At 38.6% G+C, this 24383-nt stretch overlaps 1 protein-coding gene across 4 annotated transcripts in view; it reads right to left on the reverse strand.

Moving 5' to 3' along the window:
* Nucleotides 1-800: 800 nt before the first annotated feature.
* Nucleotides 801-24383, reverse strand: part of ntm (neurotrimin) — a 651113-nt gene continuing 627530 nt past the window's right edge. For 2 of the 4 annotated variants that reach the window (XM_049591583.1, XM_049591581.1), the window contains 4 exons: nucleotides 20528-20656; nucleotides 18290-18410; nucleotides 17851-18002; nucleotides 13690-13902 (listed from right to left, as the gene is read on the reverse strand). In XM_049591583.1, coding sequence (XP_049447540.1) covers nucleotides 13718-13902; nucleotides 17851-18002; nucleotides 18290-18410; nucleotides 20528-20656 — 587 coding nt within the window. In that variant the 3' untranslated portion in view covers nucleotides 13690-13717. Of the gene's footprint in view, nucleotides 8715-13351; nucleotides 13388-13689; nucleotides 13903-17850; nucleotides 18003-18289; nucleotides 18411-20527; nucleotides 20657-24383 lie in introns of those variants that run through there. The other 2 variants (XM_049591584.1, XM_049591585.1) reach the window with 2 other exon arrangements.

Consider the following 24383-nt stretch of genomic DNA (forward strand, 5'->3'; position numbering starts at 1 on the left):
TGATTTTAGGGACACTGGCCTTTAACATAAGGAAGTCTTTTATCTTTCTAACGCTGTATTCAGTCTCTGGTGTATGGAGCAAGTCTCAGCTGCAGAGAGCAGATGTTTGCATGAATTAAATATTTGTTGAGGCTGAAGTAGAGCGGTGTGACGGCAAAGACATGTTTTCTGTCACTGCTTAAGAAATACAATAAAAAGCACAAAACCTGAAATACTGTACATATCCTGGACATGCTTTATATTATTTATCACACAGTAAAGCATTGCTCCAGGTCATAAGCACCACTGCCAGTGACAACTTACAGTGGAAACCTCCAGATTCTTGTTACATGTATCATCTGTATAGCAAATGAATGAGAATATGAAATTGCTTTTGCATGCAGCTTCAGTGGAGGACGAGAAAACAAATTCAGAGTGTTATGGCAGACCCCCTGCTGCGGTTGTACATAATTGATGCACCGGAACCCTTAAAACACTCTGTGTTCAGGCTCAAAGATACACTGGTGTCATTTAGAGAACTGCAGTTAGCCGTTGTTGGTAATGTAGCAGACAGACCACAATGAGCTCAGTCCAAGGTCGGGACTTCTGAGGGATCAAAAAAATCAATAGGTTTGTCTTGTTTCTGGATAGGTGCCACTGTGGGGAATGCTGCTGTTTGTGCACCTTGGAAAGGTCTGTTGGTAGTGCAGTATAATAAAAGATATAATGTCTTCATATATGTATTAGACATGAATAAAACCTGAAAAATAAAACACCAAAAATATGCAAAACACACAGTCTTAAGATACAACATTTTATTATTGTCAGTCTTAAATATGAGCACACACTTTTCATCAAGAAAATACATATGAACCAACGATCCTTTACAATGCAGGGAGTCAAATAGATGATGCCCCCCTCCACTTGGGGAACAATCCAATCTGAAGAGAGCCCCGTGAACTTGTAGCCAGGCAAAGGGCAGAATTTTATATATGTGAATCATCCAAAATAAATCCCAACAGATCATGAGACTACTTCATGCGTCTGCTATGATAATCCCCTGGCAGCTGAAGCAAAGGTTTCATTTCTCATGTCTAACCAAAGTTCACATCCAAAAATGTTCTCTCTCAGACTCCAATGCAAATCACACAAATGTCACAAAACACCTAAAATGAACAGTACTATCTGGTAGGTGCAATACAAGCTCAGTCATATTTCTTAAATGGTATCAAATTTTTCTTTAAAGACTGTTCTCACTTGCACATATGAAGACAAAGGAAAGAAAATATATCCATAGTGTTTTTTTGTTTTTGTTTTGTTTTTGTTGTTTTTTTTCCCCTCAAACTCAGCCCATCTTCCAACTGGGCCCATGTTTACTTGGGCTGAGAGGGAGAATGAGTCCGCAATCCTTATGCAGTCTTCAAACAGACAATGGAATTGGTCATATCACCATAAATATGCAGCGCTACTGCCAAAATATAAGCCTTCATGGGCTGTGATTCAGAATTGGCTGACTGGAGTCAGACAGAGACAGGAAAAGTTATGTGTATTCAGGCCTTCTCAGTGCAGTTTCCCAGCTGAACTTTGGGGGTGGATCAGAAATATTTTACTAGTGTACTTCCAAGATCCTCTCCCCGGGCTGCTAGATTTTATCATTATAAGTTTGGCTTGAATGGGACTTGCAGTGTGTCTTGCATATCCTTTTAAAAGTCATGCTTGGTGGGAGTTTGAAGCATTTGCATTTGCTCTAATAAGAAAGCACAGACAGGCTTCTTTTTTTCTAATGCCATGCAGGAAGAAACTGCAGTACGACTGCCTGCTATTTTTTCAGAGAGATGCAAAATTATTTTCAATTATACAGTTGTTCATTTCCCTTTGAAATAGGAATGTCAACACCTGCTGTGTTCACTTTGCCTCACCATAATGCATGTTATATGTAGCTGTTGGAAGTATACAGCATGGGGAAAAGCAATCAGTGTTTAATTTTTGAACTTTTTTAACTCCTGAAGTGACTGGTGGCTTTAACAGGATGTTACTGTATTAAGCAAAGAGCTGCAATCATGTGTGGGACTTATACAATAGAGGATGAGTCCAGTTAACAACAGGACAATATGAAGGCCAACTGAAATTTTAATAGTTTTCTCGACTAAATGAGCCATAACATGGTAAATAGCTGGGTTGTGCAACACAAAGCATCACACAGCATCTCACTAAATGTAATGTGACTGTGTTTATTTAGCTGCTCTGCACGCCAGCTTGTCTAACCTTGAGGCTACCAGTGCCCATAATGCACCGAAAACACTGGTGCTAAGTAACACCAAAGGCCTCGGGTCAGAAAACAATCCAAATTAAGCCTTTAAAGAAGCAGCCTGCATAGGTTTTCTCCACATGGTTTCTTCTTGTTACACGTTTGGAACAGCGGGGATTTGAGAACAAGGAAATGAAGATGATACTTTTTCTGTTAGCTGCACTTGGCTAAGACCAAGGCCAAAACTTTAGGAAAATGCTCTAGCAGGATTTCCAGCAGTGATCTGATAGGTGCTGACTGTTTTCCATCTCCAGTGAAAAGACAGAATATTTCATCCTCAGATCACAGATCAGACTGCTCTTTGCCTCGATGCCGCTTCCTCTGCTCAGTGCTTCGCAGTTTACAACATTTTGTCTGTGACCACAGATCTCATCAGAGTTAAAAAACATTATGCTTGTTTGTTATTGAGAAATAGCGGGGTTCCTCTTAATGATCGTCTAAAGTCAGGATATTAATGTGCACAGTTTTAGTTTGTAGTCTGTGATGCTCAGTGCAGCCTCAACTCTGAATCGCTGCCATATTGGCCATATGGCATTGCTATTATTAGGTGGATTATAAGGGAAGTCAGCTATACAATCACCCTCTTACCTTGGGTTACGTGTGATAAAAGCATTCATTTCCATTTAATCTAGACATACATGTTATATTTTGACAGCAGCCCTGCTGGTTCGTACGGATCCGTCTACAATCTAAAGGTAAGTGCTTACATGGGTTTGTCCTCAGTAATAGTGTGCTTGACTTGAGAAATTATACTGTACTTGATATGATATTTTAAAAAAAAACAACAACATCACAATCATTAAGGACAAAGCAATAAACTGCAAACATTTAGCTGTCTGCAATGTCCTTTCAGAAACCTGTGGAGTGCTGTGTTACTCCAGGAGAAACAATACTGACAATACAACAGTGTGGAATAAAGACGGTGTGAACAAGCCTCACTGCCATTACAGCCTACACAAATGCACACCCATGACCAGATCTAAATATACTTTAAGGTGGTAATTGCTGTGCAGTTGAATAATTGGGCAAATTGCTGAACAACTGCTCAGAGGTAGTAAAGAAATAAGATAAATGACCGGTTTTTACAGTGTGTGCTTGGCTGTTCTACAAAAAAAACTTGTGGGTGGAAATATACAAGGACGTCTCATCTCAGTAGAGTGTGGCATGTGTACATGTATGTGCATTGTATCCTCATGCAATGTTCTCATGCACTGTTGGTATGTTTTCCTACTAATAGTAATGCACTGAAATTTGTACATATCTCATGTAATGATGAGCCTGTAATTTGTGGATAACATGTATATTGGAAGGTTGCATGTGACTAATGTCCTGATGGAGTACAGAAGGAAGCAGTCCCGAGTGGTCCATTTAGTAGGCAGGCTGGGGTGGTGGGATGGGTCACTAAACACGTAACTTTCCCCCTTAACATTCACCAGGAGAGTGGTGTTTGGAGCCGTGTGAAATTTTAGTCATTTTAAGGTATGTCCTCACCATCTTTCTTTCCCTAAAACTAACCTCTGTAACTTAACATGCCTAAACCTAACCTCCGTAACTTTACATTAATTACGTAACTTTACATTAAAGACGTAACGTCCATTATTGGGCGCAAATTCATATGATATCATACATAGGGTGACCATATTTTGATTTCCAAAAAAGAGGACACTTGGCCCGGCCACGAGATAGCCTACTTAAATGATACTCGCAGTTTACTCAAAGATGCCTTATAATTTTAATATATTTAAAGTTTATATGTATGGATCGAAAAATCAGTTATAGTACACAATAATATCTCTCAAAGACAGAAATTCAGATAGGCCCCTATAGAAAGGGGACACATTCACACACTAGTGTGTGGCTACCCAATCCGAGCCCTACGGGTCCCGACAGCAGGCCTACCCAACGGGTCGGGCTGGGTTTGGTCAAAAAAGTAGCTATAAATTGTATGCGGGCTTGGGTCGGATTCAGTCAGCTTTCAGTGAAAATGTAGTGTAAAAATAAATAAAATCCTATTGTCTGTCCTGTTTATTGCTTGAGCACTGTTATTTACGTGACAACACCTGAACATAACACACACAGACACACATTGGCTGTTTGTTTCTACCTCTCCCCTTGCTGGAAGCCTCGGATTAAATGCTGACGCCTGGCCTGTTAAATAGCTTGTAACCATAACAACTGTGTGACACAAACTCAGTGCTTTAGTCATTAAATAATGTCAGGCTCGTTTCGGTTTCGGACATAACAAAACAGAATGACTGTCGGGTTCAGACAGAAATATGCGGCCCGTGCTGCACTCTAACACATAAACACACACACACACACACACACACACACACACACACACACACACACACACACAAGGAGGGAAAACCGGACATTATCATCAATTTATAAACAGCCCCGGACGCCCCGGTCAGGACGTCAAAAGTGGACATGTCCGGGCAAAAGAGGACGTTTGGTCAGCCTACATACAAACTGCTGTATGTGCATTTTTGTAGGATATCCAACATATTCTCACCCCAACTCATCCAGTGTTGTCGCTTTGTCTGTGGACTTTATCTAAAACCCATCCATCTTACCGGCACGGAGAGTGCCTTTGTGTATCTGTATCTAATGCCCAGATCACTAACAAAGTGGCAGTATTTGATGAGCTTGGAATGAGAATAGACTGGGATATCATATGAACCATTGTATGAGGAAACATCACCTCATACAACAACCTGTATGATATCTTATGAATTAGCATTCTCATGAATGGCATTATGTACTTAACGTGAAGTAACTTAAGTTACGTAGGTTAGATTTAGTAAAAAACAAAACAAAAACATAGTGGCAGTGTACCTTAAAGTGACTTAAATTTCCCACAAAGTTCACATGGTTCCAAACACCAGTCTCCCTGGCAATGTCCTGGGCGAAAGTCCTGTATTTTGTGACCCATCCACCACCCCAAACTACCTCTTTACGTCCCAGATATGTGGGTTACACACAAATTACTGGCTCATGATTACCAAGAATATGTGGAAATGTTGCTGCATTACCTTTTGTAGGAAAATGTATCAACTGTGCATGAGAACTGCCTGGTGTGTTTGAAAGGAGGAGATGGAGTGAGGTGTGTGTTTTTGATATTTCTAGGCTAATTATTAAGCAAGGTGTGCAGTACATTCCGGTCCTTTTCAAACTTTCAACTGAATTCAAAAAGATGTGGCTGTGATTGTTTGTGCATATTGACAGCAAAGCGCTTCATGCAAACCCCACTGATGGATCCCAACATAGACCTCCATGGGAGGTGATCTGACTTCAGTTCATCGTAAATGTGGTTAATCTTGTGGCAAAATGACGTGAGATCAGCAGTGCCATCCTTCAAGCCGGGACGGAATAATTACCATGTTATTTCCAAACATCACTGTGCTGGAGATAATAATAGTCTGCAGTGTCTCTCTCTCTTTGTCTTGTGCGTGAAAACAAACCATGATTAGCCTGTCAGATTCAGCTGATGATTACCCTGATCAATTTCAATAATGGCCCTATCTGTTTCATGCCGCTTTGATTTGGATATTGGCTCTTTTTTCACATCAAGAAGCACAAACCTTGTTATACCCAAAAGCCACAATGGGGCTGAGTTCAAAAGAAAAAAAATTGAGGTGCACATAAATGAGGGACTGCAACCTCACCAGAGCAGTGGCAAGCCAGGGAAAAGGGGAGCAAAGGCTGAATGTGAACACAGCAGAGATCATTGGCTCTGTCTCGCTCATCTCTGTGTCTGCTCAGTATCCACTGAGCTTGCATTAATTTAAAATAACCATATGTGAAAACACACTCGATCAGAGCCGCGGGATCATAAGAAGCGCTTCATTGCCCCACCACTAATCAGACACACACACACACACACACACACACTAATTTGTTGTAATTCACTGTTCCTGTTTGATGTTGTGTTAATGGAATTCTACAAGTCCTTTAGTACAGCTCTCATTGAAACCAACAGTCAGTAGATAGTTGTGTTTGTAGGTCCACAAACACAAACTGCTATTCGTTTTGCAATAGAGGCTTGATGTTTAAAAAATTCCCCTCCACATTACAAAACCAGTAGACTAACACCAATTCTTGCTTTCTTTTGTTGTCACTATTTTCCACTGCGGCGGGGGGGGACCTGAGTGTGGTCTGGCAGTTGGTGTGAGTTGTTTGTCAACACAAGAAATGTGAAAAAGATAAATGACTGGCTTTAATTCTTGCTGACGTGTTGTGACAGGTTTCTGATTGTTGCATAAAATTGTCACGCTCACAACAAAATAAGGTAACGCAGGTCTGTCCTCTTTTCGCTACCTCTCAAGATGCCAGTGATACTCTGTCTGTGCTGAACCTCTACCATAATATATCACAGAGATATGATTTTCTAGTTTTCTCACATATCCTGTCTTTTCTGACAATGAAAGCTATCTATCAAATGCAGTGTTTCCCACAGAATCGCCTTTGTCCCTTTGTATTATTTTGTATCCCATGTTCTAAATTCAGAGGTTTTTGTGGGTCTGTGAAGACAATGCAGGCAGAGTTCTCCATGAATTCTTTTTGTCCTCTGCAGCAGTTTGTGACTCATAGGGAGGATAAACAATCTGTCAGTCTTTTCAGAGCTGATCAGATCAGATCGATGGATAAGAGGAGCAGCTACTGTGAGTGAATGCAAACTTTTAGACTAAGCAGAATGGAACAGTTAAGTTTCACTGTCTAACATTCTATTACGCAGTCTCTGGCCCGGGTACACTCACTTATAACACCATGGTGTTGTATTTTGTATGTTTTCATTGTGGCGGGCTACAAATAAATGTATGTTTGGGAAACCCTGAAGTGATAAGAGAAGTTGTAGCTTTTTTCTTTTTTTTTTACTCAGACCTCTGATCAATCTCAGTTATTGCAATTGGCTTGCATATTGTAAAGTAAGCCTGCAATTCTTTTTTTTTTTCAATAAGAGCTGGAAATGTGATGTTCAGATGTGCATTCCACAGTCATAAACCACATACTGTACATTTTGGTTTAAAGGTATCTATCATTTTAGATTTCCAAATGTTATGTGATGTTAAACTCATATTAAAACACAACATATTTGTTCTCTTGTTTGCGAAAAGACAGTACTACTGGAAAGGTGTTTGTGTTTGTTGGATGTTGAGACTAGGGAACAGAAACCCTATGAATTATGGTGCTGTGCGAACTGCTAAAGTCTTTGGGTTATTGTTGTCTAAATACATGCAAAAAGTGTTCTATTAACATGATCTTACTGAGTGGTCTCTAACCCTCCTGTGCTGGTCTGCAACATAACAGGAACATTTTTTTCAAATAACTGTGCCGTGTAGAAATGGCATGATGTTCAAACAAGTAGCAACAGCATTAATAAATTTGCATTATTTAAGTCAGACATCGACTCCACACAAGTGGAGTAAACTCTTCCTCCATTTTTAACTACATAATTATAACATAATTATTCTTGACACCATTTCTGTGTACAATTGTACTGGTAAAGGAAAAAAAGACAACAAAGACATAAAACTAAGATATTTGTCCTAAATAATTACAACTTCATATTTTCCCTTCTCAAAAAATAGTCAAAATTAAAATTGAAAAAAAAGAAAGAAAAAAAAAAGAAAGAAAGATTAGCATAACACAACAGCAAGTATATCACTACAGTGCTGAGAACAAAAATACTTGAAGGTCAAAAACAATTGTGTTTCAACAACCAGACTGAATGATAATTATTATAGATTAAAATATGATAATACCAGGCTTTCTGCCTTAGGGTAACCTAAATTCCTTCTGCTTCAGTGTCTCAGTTTGACTTTGAGGTATTTAACATTCACCTCCCATACTTGCTGTAAATTTGCCTTTTCCTGGAGTTGAGATGAATATGCAATGCAGTTAAAAACAAAGAAAAATCCATTTCAATAACCACACCACAATTAAAAAATCTTATTTTTTCCTCCGAGACATATATGTAAAAAGAGATAATCCAGAATAATATAATTTAGAGAGAAAATTTCCAACATAATACAACTAAAATGTGAAACATTTGTTACATCCTTGAAAATCTAAAAAAAAAAAACAGAAACAAACTTTTGTTATGTACTTATTTAGTGGGTCAACATCATTACGTAGCAGGATACTTCATGCACTCACTGTGCATCAGTTTATGGTTCCAGTTGAAAAAAGAAAAACACACACCACCACTCTCTCTCTCTCTCTCTCTCTCTCTCTCTCTCGCACACACACACACACACACACACACACACACACACGCGCGCAAACACGCAAACAATACTTGTGTTCACATCCATTCCTCTTCAAAATCTGAGCAGGAACGGCAGGATCACCATGAAGAGCAGACAGGTGTGTGAGTGCACTCCCATTGCGCCGCCGCTGCCATCTTGAACTGCTCTCGGTCCTGATGGGGAAAGGGAAAAAAAAACCAAACAAGACACTTTCAGTTTTTACCTTTTAAGGTGAGTTATTAGATGAACTGCCTATCCGCCAATTACAGTTCAGTAGCTTAATATGCTGATAACGTAACCCTCAACTTAATTACTGTAACTTAAAGTGCAAACCAGTGTGACTACTTCATTCTATATTTTGTACATGCAAACCAGTGCAGGCCTTTGGTATGTGCAGACAGTGATTATCGTTCATTTTTTAGAATTACTGGGGATAAGGAGGTATGGATGACAAGCTTTTCTTAGTCACATGGCATTGACATGGAGTTCATATAACAATATAATAACAGCTTGCTCCTTCTTCTTCTGCTCTGCTAGTGTGATGCCAAAGTGTCCGCTATCACAGCATTTATTACACTAACTTTGACCCTTGAAAGCTGTTACTTTTTGTCTGTGTGTTTTTTTTTAATAAAGATAAATTGGAAGCACTTTAATTAACATATCTACCAAGTTGCAAAATGCTCACACTGAATATATCTGCAAACAGTGTTGTTTACAGCTAACTGCTGGAATTTGATAATGTAAATGAATATCAAAAATGTTGAATATGGTTACTGACAATATATTTTGTTTGTTCTCCTATGACATCTGTATATGCTCATTGCAACTACATAATTTTTTTATGGTTTAAACACTCACTGCAGGCTCAACTGCTAAGGTTAGTGGAACATGACAGTGACTTGAACCACAAGACAGGCTGTGCTAACTGTATTAACATCTAACCAAAACCATGATCTTAAGGCAAATAAGCAAGTTGCCTAAATTTAACCGCATGTGGGACTCAAGATGCCAACCACAGTCTCTGGTGTCAAAGTCCTGAACTTTACAGGCCCACCATCCAGCCCTGACCTTGACCAAAATGTGAGAAACATATAATAGAAACAAATAATTCAGGGAGCTATTATGTTTTTATGTTGGATAATAATAAGACAATTTAAGTTAAACTAATGTCAACGCCAAATAGACACTAATTCCGTGGTTTGAAGTACCTCAAGGTTCTATCCAAGGTCCTCCTTTGTTTTCACTGTGTCCCTTGAATATATTGTTAACATCATACTTAGCTTATAAGTCAATATCCAGAATATGCAGCTAAATCTCTTTGTATCTGACAGCTAAAATAGTTTATTTTAGAGACAGCAATTGTGAGTGAATCAATCTTCACTTTGTTCTTGCCAAAGTAATGGCATTTCTGAAACAGTCTGTCCATAATTGACAAGCATCATGTTGTGAATACCTGTTTTCTCAAACAGACGTGACTTAATATGGCTGTGTGATTATTTAGATAATAATGGTGGATGGAGGCAGGAAACTAGAGGTGGGAATCAGTCTTTGTTGGGAACTATAAATGAACAGCACATAGAATGGTAATGATACATACATTAAAAGCTTCCATTTATGAGGCAGGAGGTGAACGGGTGCAGCAGAAAGCACCTGTTTTTAAGCGTGATGATCAAAATGGCATGGTCTGCAGCATCAAATGCAGCACTGAGGATTAACACTGAACGTTGCTCTGCATCTTTTGCTTAAAGGTCGTTCTATCTTTAACAATGACATTCTCTGTACTGAGAACCTATTTTTTTTAAGGGGCTGGGGGTATAGGTGACAGAGGAATCATGTATAATATAACGAATATGAGTAAATGGAAGTTCCTATCTATTTTAACATATAACACAGGTCTTTGTCACATGTTATATATTCATTCATTCATTCATCTTCTAACCGCTTCATCCTTTTGAGGGTCGCGGGGGGGCTGGAGCTTATCCCAGCTGACATCGGGTGAGAGGCAGGGTACACCCTGGACAGGTCGCCAGACTATCACAGGGCTGACACATAGAGACAAACAACCATTCACGTTCACATTCACACCTGTGGACAATTTAGAGTTACCAATTAACCTAGTCCCCAATCTGCATGTCTTTGGACTGTGGGAGGAAGCCGGAGTGCCCGGAGAGAACCCACGCTGACACGGGGAGAACATGTAAACTCCACACAGAGGGGCTCCCACGCCCGGGATCGAACCGGCAACCCTCTTGCTGTGAGGCAAGAGTGCTAACCACCACACCACCGTGCCGCCCATGTTATATATTATGATGTCCCATTTTTTTTTTTTTTTTTTTTTTTACTTCAGGTAGCTTTCTCTGTTTTTTCACCATACACATGTTTTCATTCCTGTTTGTTAAAATGATGCTTTGACATCCAGGTTTGCTTTGGTCAGTTGTTGGGGTGAAAATATTAATTATAGTATATAGTGGAAAATATGTGGAGCATACAGAGTGTGAAAGCATACTTGTAAGTACTTAGCATGTCAAGTTCTTGAGTTTAATTTCTCTACAACCCCAATTCCAAAAAAGTTGCAATACTGAATAAAACATAAATAAAAACAGGATGCAATGATTTGCAAATCTTTTTGACGTATATTCAATTGAATGCAGTACAAAGATAGGATACTTCATGATGATTTCAACTGATAAACTTTATTGCTCCTTTGTAAAACATACACTTATTCTAAATATGATGGCTGGAACCAGGTCAAAAGCGTTGGTACAGGGACAACAGAAGACTAGGAGAGTTATGGAATGCTAAAAAACACTTGTTTGTAACATTCCATAGGTAAACAAGTTATTTGGTAATAAATATTATTATATATCAGAGGCAGAGCGGGTCGTCCACCAATCGAAAGATCAGCAGTTCGATCCCAGGCTGCATGTCGAAGTATCCTGAACCCCAAATTGCTTCCGATGGCTGTTCCATCGGTGTGTGAGTGTGTTAAAAACTGAGTAGCAGGTGGCACCTTGTATGGTAGCCTCGGCCACCAGTGTATGAATGGGTGAACGTGACTCATAGTATAAAAAGTGCTTTGAGTGGTCACTAGATGACTAGAAAGGCGCGATACAAATGCAGGTCCATTATGCATGTGTTCCAACAGCATGGCCTCATAGTGAAAGAGTGCAGGTACTAGACTGGCCTGCCTTCAGTCCAGATCTGTCTCCCACTGACCATGTGTGGCACAATATGAAACTCAAAAAACAGCGATCTGCATCTGAAGTCATATATCATGCAAGAATGGGAAAAAAAAGTTTACTTCCAAAATTTCAACAATTAGTGTTTTCAGTTCCCAAACACTTACTGAATGTTGTTAAAAGAAAAGGTGATATCACACAGCCGTAAATATGCCCCTGTCCCAACTTCTTTGGAATGTGGTGCAGGCATCAAATTCAGTATGTATGTTATGTTAAAAAATAAAAAAGTAAAATAAGATAAAAAAAAAGTAAAGTTGCATTCTGTTTTATTTACGTTTTACACAGCATCCCAACTTTTTTTTTTTTTTTTTAAATTGGGGTTGTAATGAAATTATTTATCGAGCTACAACCTTGGTAAATCAGAAAACAAAGTGGATACGAGCTATTTCATTTACTTTGGATTTAATGACGATGCAAGCCAGAGTCTCAGTAAGTTAGTAAAATTTCATCTTTATTCTTTACTATTATACTAATACACCTGAAGTATGCTGGTATGACAGTAATTGCACAACCAAAATACAATAGAATTTTATGATGCAAAAACTAAAACACATCATAATTTCATCATACTCTTTTCAGGGATGAGGCAAGTTCCATCTAAATGAATGCATTGTCTGAGGATTGAGGACAAATTTGAACTTTTTACTTTGAAGCTTGTAACACAATGACTACTCATTTCCCTTGGATTTCCATGAGTTCACCACAGTTTCCTTTGGGGCATCTATCCAATTACCCTGCCACAGTGGATTATCCCTAATCCTGCATATGGCTAATTAGAATAATGACGTTCACTCGTAGTCAAAATCAAAGCCATTAATACAATTATGTTGTGTTAATGGAGTGGGTTTGCTTACAAGATGCTGCAACCACCAGTCACAAGGACATATTAAATGACAAGATGGGTGATGTGTTTATCTCTGCACTATCGCCACGGCTCCAAATGCTTGTTCTAAAAACACACAGGGCTCATCTACATCACATCTACATCACTATTTACAGATACTAGAAACATTTTAGCTTGCAGCAAGACTCTGCAGCTTTCTGTGTTTGCTTTCACGATTTTCTGTGTAGGAGTTGAAATACAAAAGCTAGATGTACAAGCACAAGCGCAAACGATGATAATGAAAGGTGACGAATACTTACATTGGGAAAAAAGAGCATGCATAAATCAAAATGAAGCCACGTCACACAGTGTGGTGGTTGGGTTTGCAAAGGAGAAAGATGAAACATGGTTAGCGAAACAGGCTGCAGTGACCATTTTCACAAAGATTCACATGACATCTGTATGGCTGTTTGCTTTGCCATTCCTTTGATTCAAAGATGATGTCTGCCATACAGCTTGAACATGTCAATTTATAAAGAGAACAAAGAGTTATCAAGAACAGCACAATTTTGACAGGATCAAAGAGCCCAGAAATGATTTGTCTCTTCTTGTCAAACACTGTGAATAACTCCACTGACAGTGCAGCCTAACTTCCAGTTTGTGAAAATGGCTGTTTGTCATGTGCCAGCATGCAGTTAGTACTTTCAGTTCACGACAGTTGAAGTGCATGCTGGTGCAGAATACTAACCTTGCAATAGCGTTGAGCTAGTGGGTTCAATTACCACTACACAAGGGGAACAAATGGAACAGAGCAACATATTGGAAACAGAACAGCAACAAATCATTGACAACACTTGTGAAAAGCATGAAAAGTAAAGGCTGCTAAATAGACTTTTACATCATGGCTGCACAGTTACATACTTGAGTATTCAAAGTGATTCAGTTCAGGTGGTGTCAAAATTCAATTTCAGAGCTGAAACACTTGAGTATTTTAATTCCGACAACAACTCTGTGTTGATAAAATAATAATCCACAAGACTTAGTTTTAGTGACATGTTTGCTGACACGTGCTTATTTCTTTGCTTTGAAGCAAGCCCTCAGGAACAACATTAGACTATGTGGTAGTGTAGTGGACACAGTACGAATTGCAGGTCAGGTGACACCCACTGCTGAACGAGTTGATCAGTCTGTTAAGGTGAAGGCTTTTTGTCATTCCGACAGGGATGTCTTTTACATCAGTGTTCCTCACAGCCTTATTTATTACAGAAAGCAACACAATATTTGCGGGATATTGGACACCTGGAATGTAAGAGAGAGCAGAGAGTGATTTCCATTTCCTTACTCATCATCGAGGGTTTTAAAACTTATTTTGCCTTTGAAGCCTTAAAGGTATACTATGCAGGATTTTCCTAAAAATTAGAATCGCCGCTTTGCAATCATATACCTCTGCAAACCAGTCAACTTGCTGTTACAGTTTGCATCCTTGGCTGTCCAGATTCATATATAGCCATGACAGTTGACAATGCTTTAAATATGGATGTTGCTGCAACAAAGCTAAATACTCTAAAAGTGGCTGCTTCATACACATCTTCAAACCAGCAGCACAGGAGATCTATACAGTCACCACAGTTTCAAGATGGGCACCGAAGATTAGTGTCACCAATTCAGAATTTGTTTCTCCTTCTGCTCCCGAGTTAAGGCACTGAATAATGGGCAGAAAAGCATTTTTGCAGAAAATTATGATGTAACAGTGAAGTAGACCTTTTGACATAAAATTTCATCTTTTCACCATTTTATCCTACTAAAAATTTGGGTGAAATTTTGTCAGAATTTGTTTGTGAATTCTTGAGTTGTGGCCAAAAACACGTTTCCTGAGATCAAGGTGACCTTGACCTATGACCATCAAATTCTAATCAGTTCATTCATGAGTCAAAGTGGATGTTTCTGCCAAATCTGAGGTAACTCCCTCAAGGCCTTCTTGAGATACTTTGTTCACAGGAATGAGAAGGATGCAAGGTCACAGTGACTTTGACCTTTGACTGCCAGTATCTAATCAGTTCATTCTTGAGAAGTAGACATTTGAGCCAAATTTGAAGAAATTACCTCAAGTTGCAGTTGAGATATTGCGTAAGCGAGAATGACATAGAAGCAAAGTCACAGCCACCTTGACCTTTGAGCATCAAAATCTAGTCAGTTCATCCTTGAGTACAGGTGAACATTTGTGCCAATTTTAAGAAATTCCACAAGGTATTCTTGGGATATCACGATCGCAATAATGGGACATGTACGTATTGATGAACAGACAGCCCAGACAACATAATGCCTCTGGCCACGGCTATCATAATAAAGCAATATATAGACCAAAAAGGTAATCCCTCTCAATTATCACGTATGACTAACTGATGGTGTGTGGCAGTGTCTGTATCTTTCTGTCTGTATTTTCTTATATAGCCTCCAGCCAATAGCAGCGTGAGGTCGGGACTCTATAAAAATGCAGTGACCAGGTTACACCGCTGCCTACATCTCTCCTGCTTGGTGGATGCAAGCTGCAAGTCTGTGTCTCTGTTTGAACATGAGCAAAGTTGAGCCACACAGAGCAGAGACGCCAGGAGGACAAGTTGAAGCATGCGCTTCAGCGAACTCAAAATCCAGCAATTCACAACCTTCCTGTAGGGCTGTGCAGAGGTGTGGGTGTGTTTAATTGTGCTTTAGAACATTAACCGCCATGTAACGATCAGAAAATAACACTTCATTTCTCTGATTCACGGCTTTGTTCTCGTTAACACCGCTCCCTCTCTCTAGCTTGCTTGACTATTGCTGCTCTCTCATACCCCTTCTCCACCAACACAGAACTGGTTCTTTTCTGGTTCCTGCACCTACCTAACTGTAAACCATTCAGAGCTTTTCAACCAAAAGTAAACTGATTCACAACCAGAAAAGTAAAGTTGGTTCTGAGTTGGAACCAAAACATCGCAGGAATTTCTTGACCTAAAGTGCGAAAGATATCAGTGGGCGTGTCATATTCTGACTGTTGGAAAGACAGGATGGAGAAGTAAACAATGGAGAAGCTAAGTGAGAAATCATCAGACAAAAAAGACCATGCAGTGGTCTTATCAATGCTTGTTTTTTTTAATTTAAAAAACAAACAAACAAACAAACAAACAAAAAAATATATCTGTAAAAACAGAACCAAAGCTTGCAGGTAATTCAGCGTCTATTTGATTTCAATTTGATTTGTTTCCAATTTCCACTGTGTACTGTGTAACACCCTCTGTTGATGACACAGCCGTGATTACAATGGTTCTGCTCAGAACTGGTGAAAACGCAGACAGCATCAAAGTTCTAAGTTTCCTGAATGGAACCAGTTCAAGCACCAGAGCTAATTTGGTGGAAAAGGGAAATCAGTCTCAGGGACCAAGTTTGTTGTGTTTAAAGACAGTAACAGACAAATCATGTATAGTAAGCCTAATTAATGGGTGTCATGAATGTTCCTCGCAAGGCAAATGCCTAATAAATTTTCTGATGAATCTCATGATTTAATAATGATTATAATTTTGCTCCTTTCTGATAAAGTCTGATAGTGCCCAACCACGGAATGAAAACAATTTTGTAAGTAAGTGACACATTTATTACAGTCAGACTCTTCATAAGGTGAACACCGGACAAATTACTTGGTACAGCACTCGGTTAACTATTGCCATGTTGTTGTCATGCATTACAGGTGTTACTTTAATAAGACTGATGTTGTCACTTTTATGCAAAAGTGACTTGGTTGCTAATTCAAACATGAGACCCCATCTTTAATGACAGTTATAAACTGACTGTGCTAAATAATTCTTATCACTGACTTCACTTGGTAGAGGAAATCCTCACTTGTAAGTGACCTTATCAACACAGCTGGGATACATGGTTACTTCCTGATTCAAAAGCCTATTAATGTCTTTTCCCCATACAAAAGCACAAAAAAAAAGAATCCTTTTTTTCTGAGCATCAAAAATCACTCTTTTCTATTAGCAGAATTTGAGCCATTAAGTCCAATAAAATGAAAAGGTGTCACTTCAGTATCAGTAAGTTATTTTTAGGCCTCTCACCAATTTTAGAAGTGAGGAGGACATTGTCAGACAGCTGAACCAAGAACTGTAGTGCTCATGCTCTACAAGCCCCCAAAACACAAAGCCCTGACAACGTTTAGGTGTGTCAGAGTTATGAGGGTGCTGCAGGAATGAGTCCTAAAACCCAAAAATGAGCTAGCATTTCAGCACTCCCAGTTCCCTCATAGTGTAGTCAATGGGTTTTTTAAATGGGTTTTCAGTTAGATGCCTGAAATAAGGTCTGTGATTAACACAACCTAAGGAGACTTTTAAGTTTTGTTCTAAAAAATGAACTACGTCACCACACTCATACATTCTGAAGCCTTTAGTGTCTTAAAAAAAGGTGGTTGCTAACGAGTTGCTAAATGAAACCACAGAATATTATCACGCTGAACACAGCTATACAGCCCCGATATGGTGGCGATGTTTAAATCATGTGACCATGGTGTAGTGCGTTTATAGCCAAACATTAGCTTTGTACTTATGGTGATTGCATTTAGGCTTAAAAAAAAAAAAAAAAACAATCATAAAGGTGATGTTCATCTGTGAAGATAATCTTGCCGAATAAAACATGTGAATATGATAAAGTTTTGTTTGTCACAGAGCTTATTTTTTTCAGTCATCCAAAATCCAATTGAAAAATTCCATTGGCATTTGTCAATGTTAACATCCAGGTTGGCCTACAAATAAATGTAATCCCTTGGTGCAGCACTCCATACGGCCCCATCTAGGAACACAGTATCCAGTAATCTGAATTCATTAATGGTTTGAACCCAGTGAACTGTAGGCACAGATCTATGTAGGTGTAATAATAAAATCACAAAAATGCAGACTTTGTTTTTATCTTTTCTCTACACAGTATGCGGTTGCCTTCACGTGAATGCATCATTTTCTGCACTATACATGATTTTGAGTCATAAATAGAGATGTCAAAAAATAGTAAATGTAAAAGCTTTTAGGAAATGGATAAAGGCTGAATCACTCTGATGATAAGAAACTGAGTGGGGAGATACATTCATGCAGAAAAAAGTTGCAGATTATTACGCTTAATTTTTTTTTACTTTTATTGAAACATACAACTAGCAGATATACTACAACATTTCACTTACATCTCCCTCTCTGTGGCACTACGCGTGTACTGGAATCATGTACTCACCATACAGAAGGAAGCTTGTGTTTGAGCTCCCAAGTTTGTTGATGGCGACACAAGTGTAGTTGCCGTAATCTCCATCAGACACATTAAAAAACGTCAGCTTCGACAGTGATCCAGTATTCACAATTTCCATGCCATCAAAGCCATTGAAGATCCTAGATGATGGGAGAAAGAAAATGTCCGTGGACAAACAATGAATGCAGCTAACCATGTTAATTGTGTTTTTTTCTTCAAAGTCATTTGCCATATTACCTATGGGCCTGAGAGCAGTAATAATAATTTAATCAATAATTCGGACCAGTTTTCAGTAATCTTAATGCTCATATGACTGACAGCTGATCAATAACCACCAATAGCAGTGAAAATCAATATCAGTAAGCATGCGCTCGCACACACGCTTCTTCTATTTGCCTGTGTAAAATGCAAATGTAAAACAAATTACCTTCTGTCATCTTTATACCACTCAAAATCTGCCTCAGGCACTGCATCCGCCTCACACTCCAGCACTCCTCTTTGGCCCAGAGTTACTCCGACATCTCTGCCCTCTGACACAGTTGGAGCGTCTATATGCAGGCAGCAACACATAAGAGCACTGTGATCAGGACTACAAGGCAGCACAAGTCAAGGATATGAGGAGACGGGTCACAGCATTCTCTCCTCTCAGCCATGATGGTCTACACCATGACTGCAAGTGAATAGGAATAAGGAGTTCAAGAAATACTAATATTTCTTACACTGGTAAAAGTGCCAGGATATGATGAAAAGGAATTAACTGCTCATGTTTTAATTTGATACAATCCATTCTGTTTCTCCTGCAGCAAAGAAACGTCACATTATTTAATCGATTTTGCTGTAGCTGTTTGAGCAAATTGGTGTTCACATGCTACTAAATTCTTACATTTTGGAAGCTGGATTTTGAGCCATAAAAATGTTGACTATGCAGCCCTGGTTTTACTGTTGATCAATCTACTGATTATTTTTGATTAGTTGACTAATGGCTTGGACTATCAAATGCCAGAAAATAGTCACAAAATAATGGGATCTCCTAAAGCCCACTGTGTCGACAAAATATCTCTTTTTTTCCAACCAACAATTAAAAACACCTTAGATTTTCACTTTCTATCAAATAAGCCATAGAACAATAGTTCATTATTATAATTGAGAAGTTGTTATGAGGTAATGTTCATCATTTTTGTTCTAAAATATTAGTTAAAAGATAAAACCATTTTCTTAGATTTTATTTTGATCACACATTTAAAATGGGCAGCTATTTCACATAAAAGAGGCTCAAACTAATTATTTCTCCTTGACTCCAGGAAATGCATTTGATTTAGTGTAGCAATTGTCCCACTGGGAAAACAAATGGAAAAAACAGATAATGCAAAATTAGATCAAGATTAAGAAAAAAAAAAAAGAAAAATGAAAAGATAAAAAGGTCCTCTCAAGGTGCACTGTGGAAGACAACGGTTCGACTCAGGGACAATAAATAAAATGCAGTCAATGAAATGACATAGTTACAATATTTACATTCTATAAACTAAATCTGCAGAGTTCAACATTTAAATTCTAAACATCTAAATGTCTCACACTACTAGCTTTGTTTATTAGTAGGGCTACAACCATTAACTCTATTTTGGATTAATAAATATGCTTCACCAATATAACACCCCCCACCCACACCCCACATATACACTGACTATATATGTTACATTAAAACACATCTATTACTATTATCTCTGCACATATTTACTGTGAACTTTTACACATCCCCTGCCCAATATTTTTGTACATTCTGCACAAAACTGTACAGCTTTATTCTGAAACAGCTGTATTGTACACATTTGTTATGTTATGTTATGTTATAATACCTTTTGAAAGTATATTTGTCTTTCTTGTCTTTTTTTTTGGTTACTTTGTCGGACTGTTATCTCTGCACATATTTGCTCTACTGTAAACCTTTGCACATCCCATGCCTAAGATCTTTGCGTGCCCTGCACAAAAACTGTACAAGTTTCTTATTCTGAAAGTTATATTTTACAAATTATGTTACAATAGACTTTGAAAGTAATTTTATCTTATTTTTTTGTAACTTTTCAACTCTATTATCTCTGCACATATTTGCACATCCCCTGCTTAATATCTTTGCACTGCCTGCACAAATATTTACCATTTTATTCTGGAACAGCTATATTGTACATATTTGTTATGTTATAATATGTTTTGAAAATACTTTTGAATTTTTTTTTGTCATAACTTTTGTACTGTGACTGTTGTTGCCGCACATATTTACTTTACCGTGAACTATTAAACATCCCCTGCCTAATATCTTTGCACATCCTGCACAAATCTGTACAGCTTTCTTATTCTGAAATAGCTATATTTTATTTTATTTATTTATTTTTTTTTGTGACCAACAGTCTGACTACACATTGGCATTCAGCTGACCATAGTATAACACACAAGAGATTAGAGACAGGAAGGCAGAAAGGCTTATATTTAAGAAGCTGGACAATATTCAACACTTTTTCATGATAAATAATTGAAATGATTATATGAATATGAAAAGAGCGGATGTCATTTATTTTTTTCTGCCAGGAGACTAACTGGTAAACTAATCTTTTCAGCAATATTTATTGAAATAGAAAATGTTAAAATCCTTCAGCCAAAGCTCTGGACTCACAGTTAACAGTGATGTCTACGGTCTGGACATCTGTGTCAATATCATTGACAGCTGTGCATTCGTACGTCCCTGCTCTCTGTCTGGAGATAGATGGGATTTCCAGGTACTCATCGTCTGATGCCAGGTCCCCTATGAAAGGTCACACACACAAAGTGGAAAAAAAGTGGAGACAGAGGTTCAGTTAATATGACAAGTCAGCAGCTGTGGCCTCAATTGTTGTTTTCACATTCTGTTTGTCTGTGTGGCCTCTGGAAAGTAATCGTCACACTGGTGCACAGAGAGAAAAGAAGGAAGTGTTGATACTGTCATCTATTTTATTTTATCATATTTAGATTTACTGATAACGTGATGTAGCACAGTGCATTAAGAATTATTCTGGTGTCTGAATAAAAGAGAATATTTTGATATTAACAACACAGAGAAAGAAGTTCAGTTCTAATTGCCAGCAAGGAAATCAAAGATCTAAGTTCAGAAGCAGCAGCAGCAGGAGCGAAGACAGGTCCTGTTAATTCCTGTACCTACCTGATCTAGTATGACAAGTTAAATTCACAAAGATCCACGTGTGTCAAAACTTACACCAGTAAATATCATGACATGTGCCCAATTCTGTCTCTCATGCTCCTCTCTTGTTCCTTTCAACACCAGTTCTTGAGCTTACTGACATTTTTCTGAGGATGTTACAACACTTGGTGATTAGCGCTTTGTTCAGCTCCCACTCATTATCAATTGTCTGTCAGAACTTTCATATTCTGCTCCTTTTTGTGAGTCTCTTAAGCCTGCAAGCACACCAGGACTACTACTGAGATATGACAATGTGAATGGGGGAAAATGCCAGCCCTGCTACTCCTTCCTGTATCAATTTGACACGCTTGACAGAGACACTTAATACAGCACTCAACGTAAAAAACAAAAGACGTAATTGACTTCAAGCTTCCTCCCTAGATGTTGGTAGGTGACAGTAATAAATTGCACATGGATTCACTCTGCTGGGTTTAGGCACATTACTGAATAGCACCTGGGAAGGTTGTTATGGAGAAAAGTTCTCACTGGCACACTGATCACCTGACGAGAAGTATCGGGAGGACTCATACAGGTGTGCAGGTTCCACTCTGTTCCTTTTCTGCTTGACTTTCTCCTAAAAGAGGATGCTACATTTCACCAATAGAGACCGCAGTGTCAGTTAAAGCCACACTGTAATTCTCTGAGGAAAGTTAATCAAGACAAGGCTGCCAGCTGACGCACATTCTCAAAGTCCTCACATCAAGTGTCAGTTTTACACCATGTGGCTTCGCATTAGTAGCATAAGCAGCTGTCCTCCGGAATGACAGATGAAATCAATGCTTCTCCATAGTTAATGGCCTCAAAAATAAATTCATAAAAACAACTGACAGTAACAGCTGTAACAAAGCAATAAGATTTCTCTCAAAAGTAATGATGTGTCTGATATCAGCTTGTGTTTGCATTGCTTTAAAATAATAATAATAACAATAATAATAATAATAATAATAAATTTCATTTGTATAGAGCTTTAAAAGATACATCCATGTCCATCACACACATCAGTTCAATACCTGACCACAGTCTCCTCTTCTGTTTCTGAGATATGACATTGAGTTACGGCCAGAAAAGTGTTTCACGTAGAGCACTATGATGTCACAGTGAAGTTGACCTTTCACCTTTTGGATATAAAAGGTCATCACTTCATCATTTCATTCTATTAGACATTTGTGAGAAATTTGGTCATATTTAGTGCATGAATTCTTGAGTTACAGCCAAAAACATGTTTTGTGAGGTCACAGTGACCTTGACCTTTGACTACCAAATTGTAATCAGGTCATTATTGAGTTAAAGTGGGTGTTTGTGTCAAATTTAAAGCAACTTCCTCAAGGCCTTCTTGAAATATCGCAGTCCCGGGAATGAGCCTGAAACAAGATCCCACTGACCTTGACCTTTGAGTACCAAAATCCTAACAGTTACTTGTTAGGTCCAAGTGGATATTTGTGCCAAAACTGAAAAAAATTCCCTCACGACATTCTTGAGATATCGTGTTCACAAGAACAGGACGGGTGAATGGGCAGACCTGAGAACATAATGTCATGGCTATCGCTGGCATAAAAAACAGTAACACAAGACCAAGTACAGTATAAATACAACTACAACAATGAAAAGATAATTATTGTGGGGGTGGGGGTAAACTGAAAGATCACAGATTAAAATTGGATTTAAATGAGTGGGTTTTGAGTGAAAGAGATTCTCTGGGAGGGTGGGGCAGTGGAGAAGGACCTGTCCCCCCTGAGTCCAGGTACTTGAACCAAGTGAGAGGGCTGAGGAGGTTGGCATTGGTGGATCTGAGGCTGTGGGGAACAGTTTGTTGTTGCACAAGGTCAGTGAGGTAGGAGAAGGCTAGGTTGTGAAGGGATTTTTAGGTGATGAGGAGAATCTTTCATTTCATTTTTCAGGTTGTAGCAGTCTAAAATGTTGTTTTTTTCTGCCCTCTCAGCCAACAAGCAGTGATTACAGATCTTGAATCTCTTAAGCACTGAATTTGAGTCATTTAAACTTCTGTTCCATATAAATATGGTAAGTTTAACCTAAATAAATTCAATTAGGGATTTGAGATTTTAAAAGATTAGGAAGATTCAATGCTTTTGGGTCACAACAATACCAGCAAAAGTTTGAGTTACGCACTCAAGGATTATGGCACCTGGCATACCGACACCACACCTTTTTATCCTGTTAAAACAATACTCACAGCATGGATTAATTTTCATAAAGACCCTTTTGATTCTTTTGATCTGAGAACCCTTACAAAATAAAGCAATATGAATATCCTACAGGGTAATTGAGGAATGGAGATATAATTTGAGGCAGCCAACAACCCCGTTTTATACACCCAAAGAACTTCCATAAAAAAAAAATAAAAATAAACAATTACTTACTTATTACAACCAGACTGATTGAGACAGCAGTTTATTTGTCAAAATGTGGAGCCACACTGGGCTGGTAAAAGGGACTAGGTGTTTGATTAGGACTAGGCTTTTCATTAAAGTTTTATGGTAATTCTCTAAATATTTTTGGGCCTTTTCTCAGTTGCGCTTGCTGCTAAGTCAGCAGCAGTTGAAGCATGGCTAGGTGCATCAGCCTTATGCACTTTCACTGGTGTTTTCTGAGGTGGACAGTGTGTCAGCATCTCTTGCTCAAAGAGTTACAAAACAATCAACTGCAGCTCACAGAATGTCTGTAGACTTGGATTAACAATCTATAATTTTAAAACAGCTAATTGGCCAAAATGTTTCAGTATGTAAATATTAGCTAACTAGTTCACCTTGCAGCACAGTGCAAGGGTACCAGAAGGTGGGTGCTGTGGGTGCTGCAGCACCCCCCTACTGACAAGTGGTAGAACAATACTGTGTCTGTGAATAGTTGGCTATTTTACCATAACTAATTGGCTATCTGAACAGTTGTTTCAATTTTGAACAGCATATGTATTATATTAGTGTCTGTGAGTAAATAAATGAAAGAAAAAAGATGTCTAAAACGGGCAAAATTAATTAATTACGCTCTAACAATACAACGTCATGTCAGGTCAAAGTGCAGTGGTCGGGGTCAGCTACTGTTGAAGCTGATATTTAACCTGGGGAGAGATTCATGGTACCGGGAGCAACTCAATAGCATAGGCAGGCTGAACAGGCTAAGAACATTTTGGAGCTGCTTCTTCCACAATGGAAGCATACCCATGAGGATGGAGTTTTATAGCAGCTAATGATGGAGCAGAAGACTAGTGGATGTAACATTACGAGTTGCCTAGGGGATGTGAGTGGCTTCAGCAAACATACAACTGGATGTCTGCCACCAT

This window comes from Epinephelus fuscoguttatus, linkage group LG12 (assembly GCF_011397635.1).
Source record: "Epinephelus fuscoguttatus linkage group LG12, E.fuscoguttatus.final_Chr_v1".
Taxonomy (NCBI): domain Eukaryota; kingdom Metazoa; phylum Chordata; class Actinopteri; order Perciformes; family Serranidae; genus Epinephelus; species Epinephelus fuscoguttatus.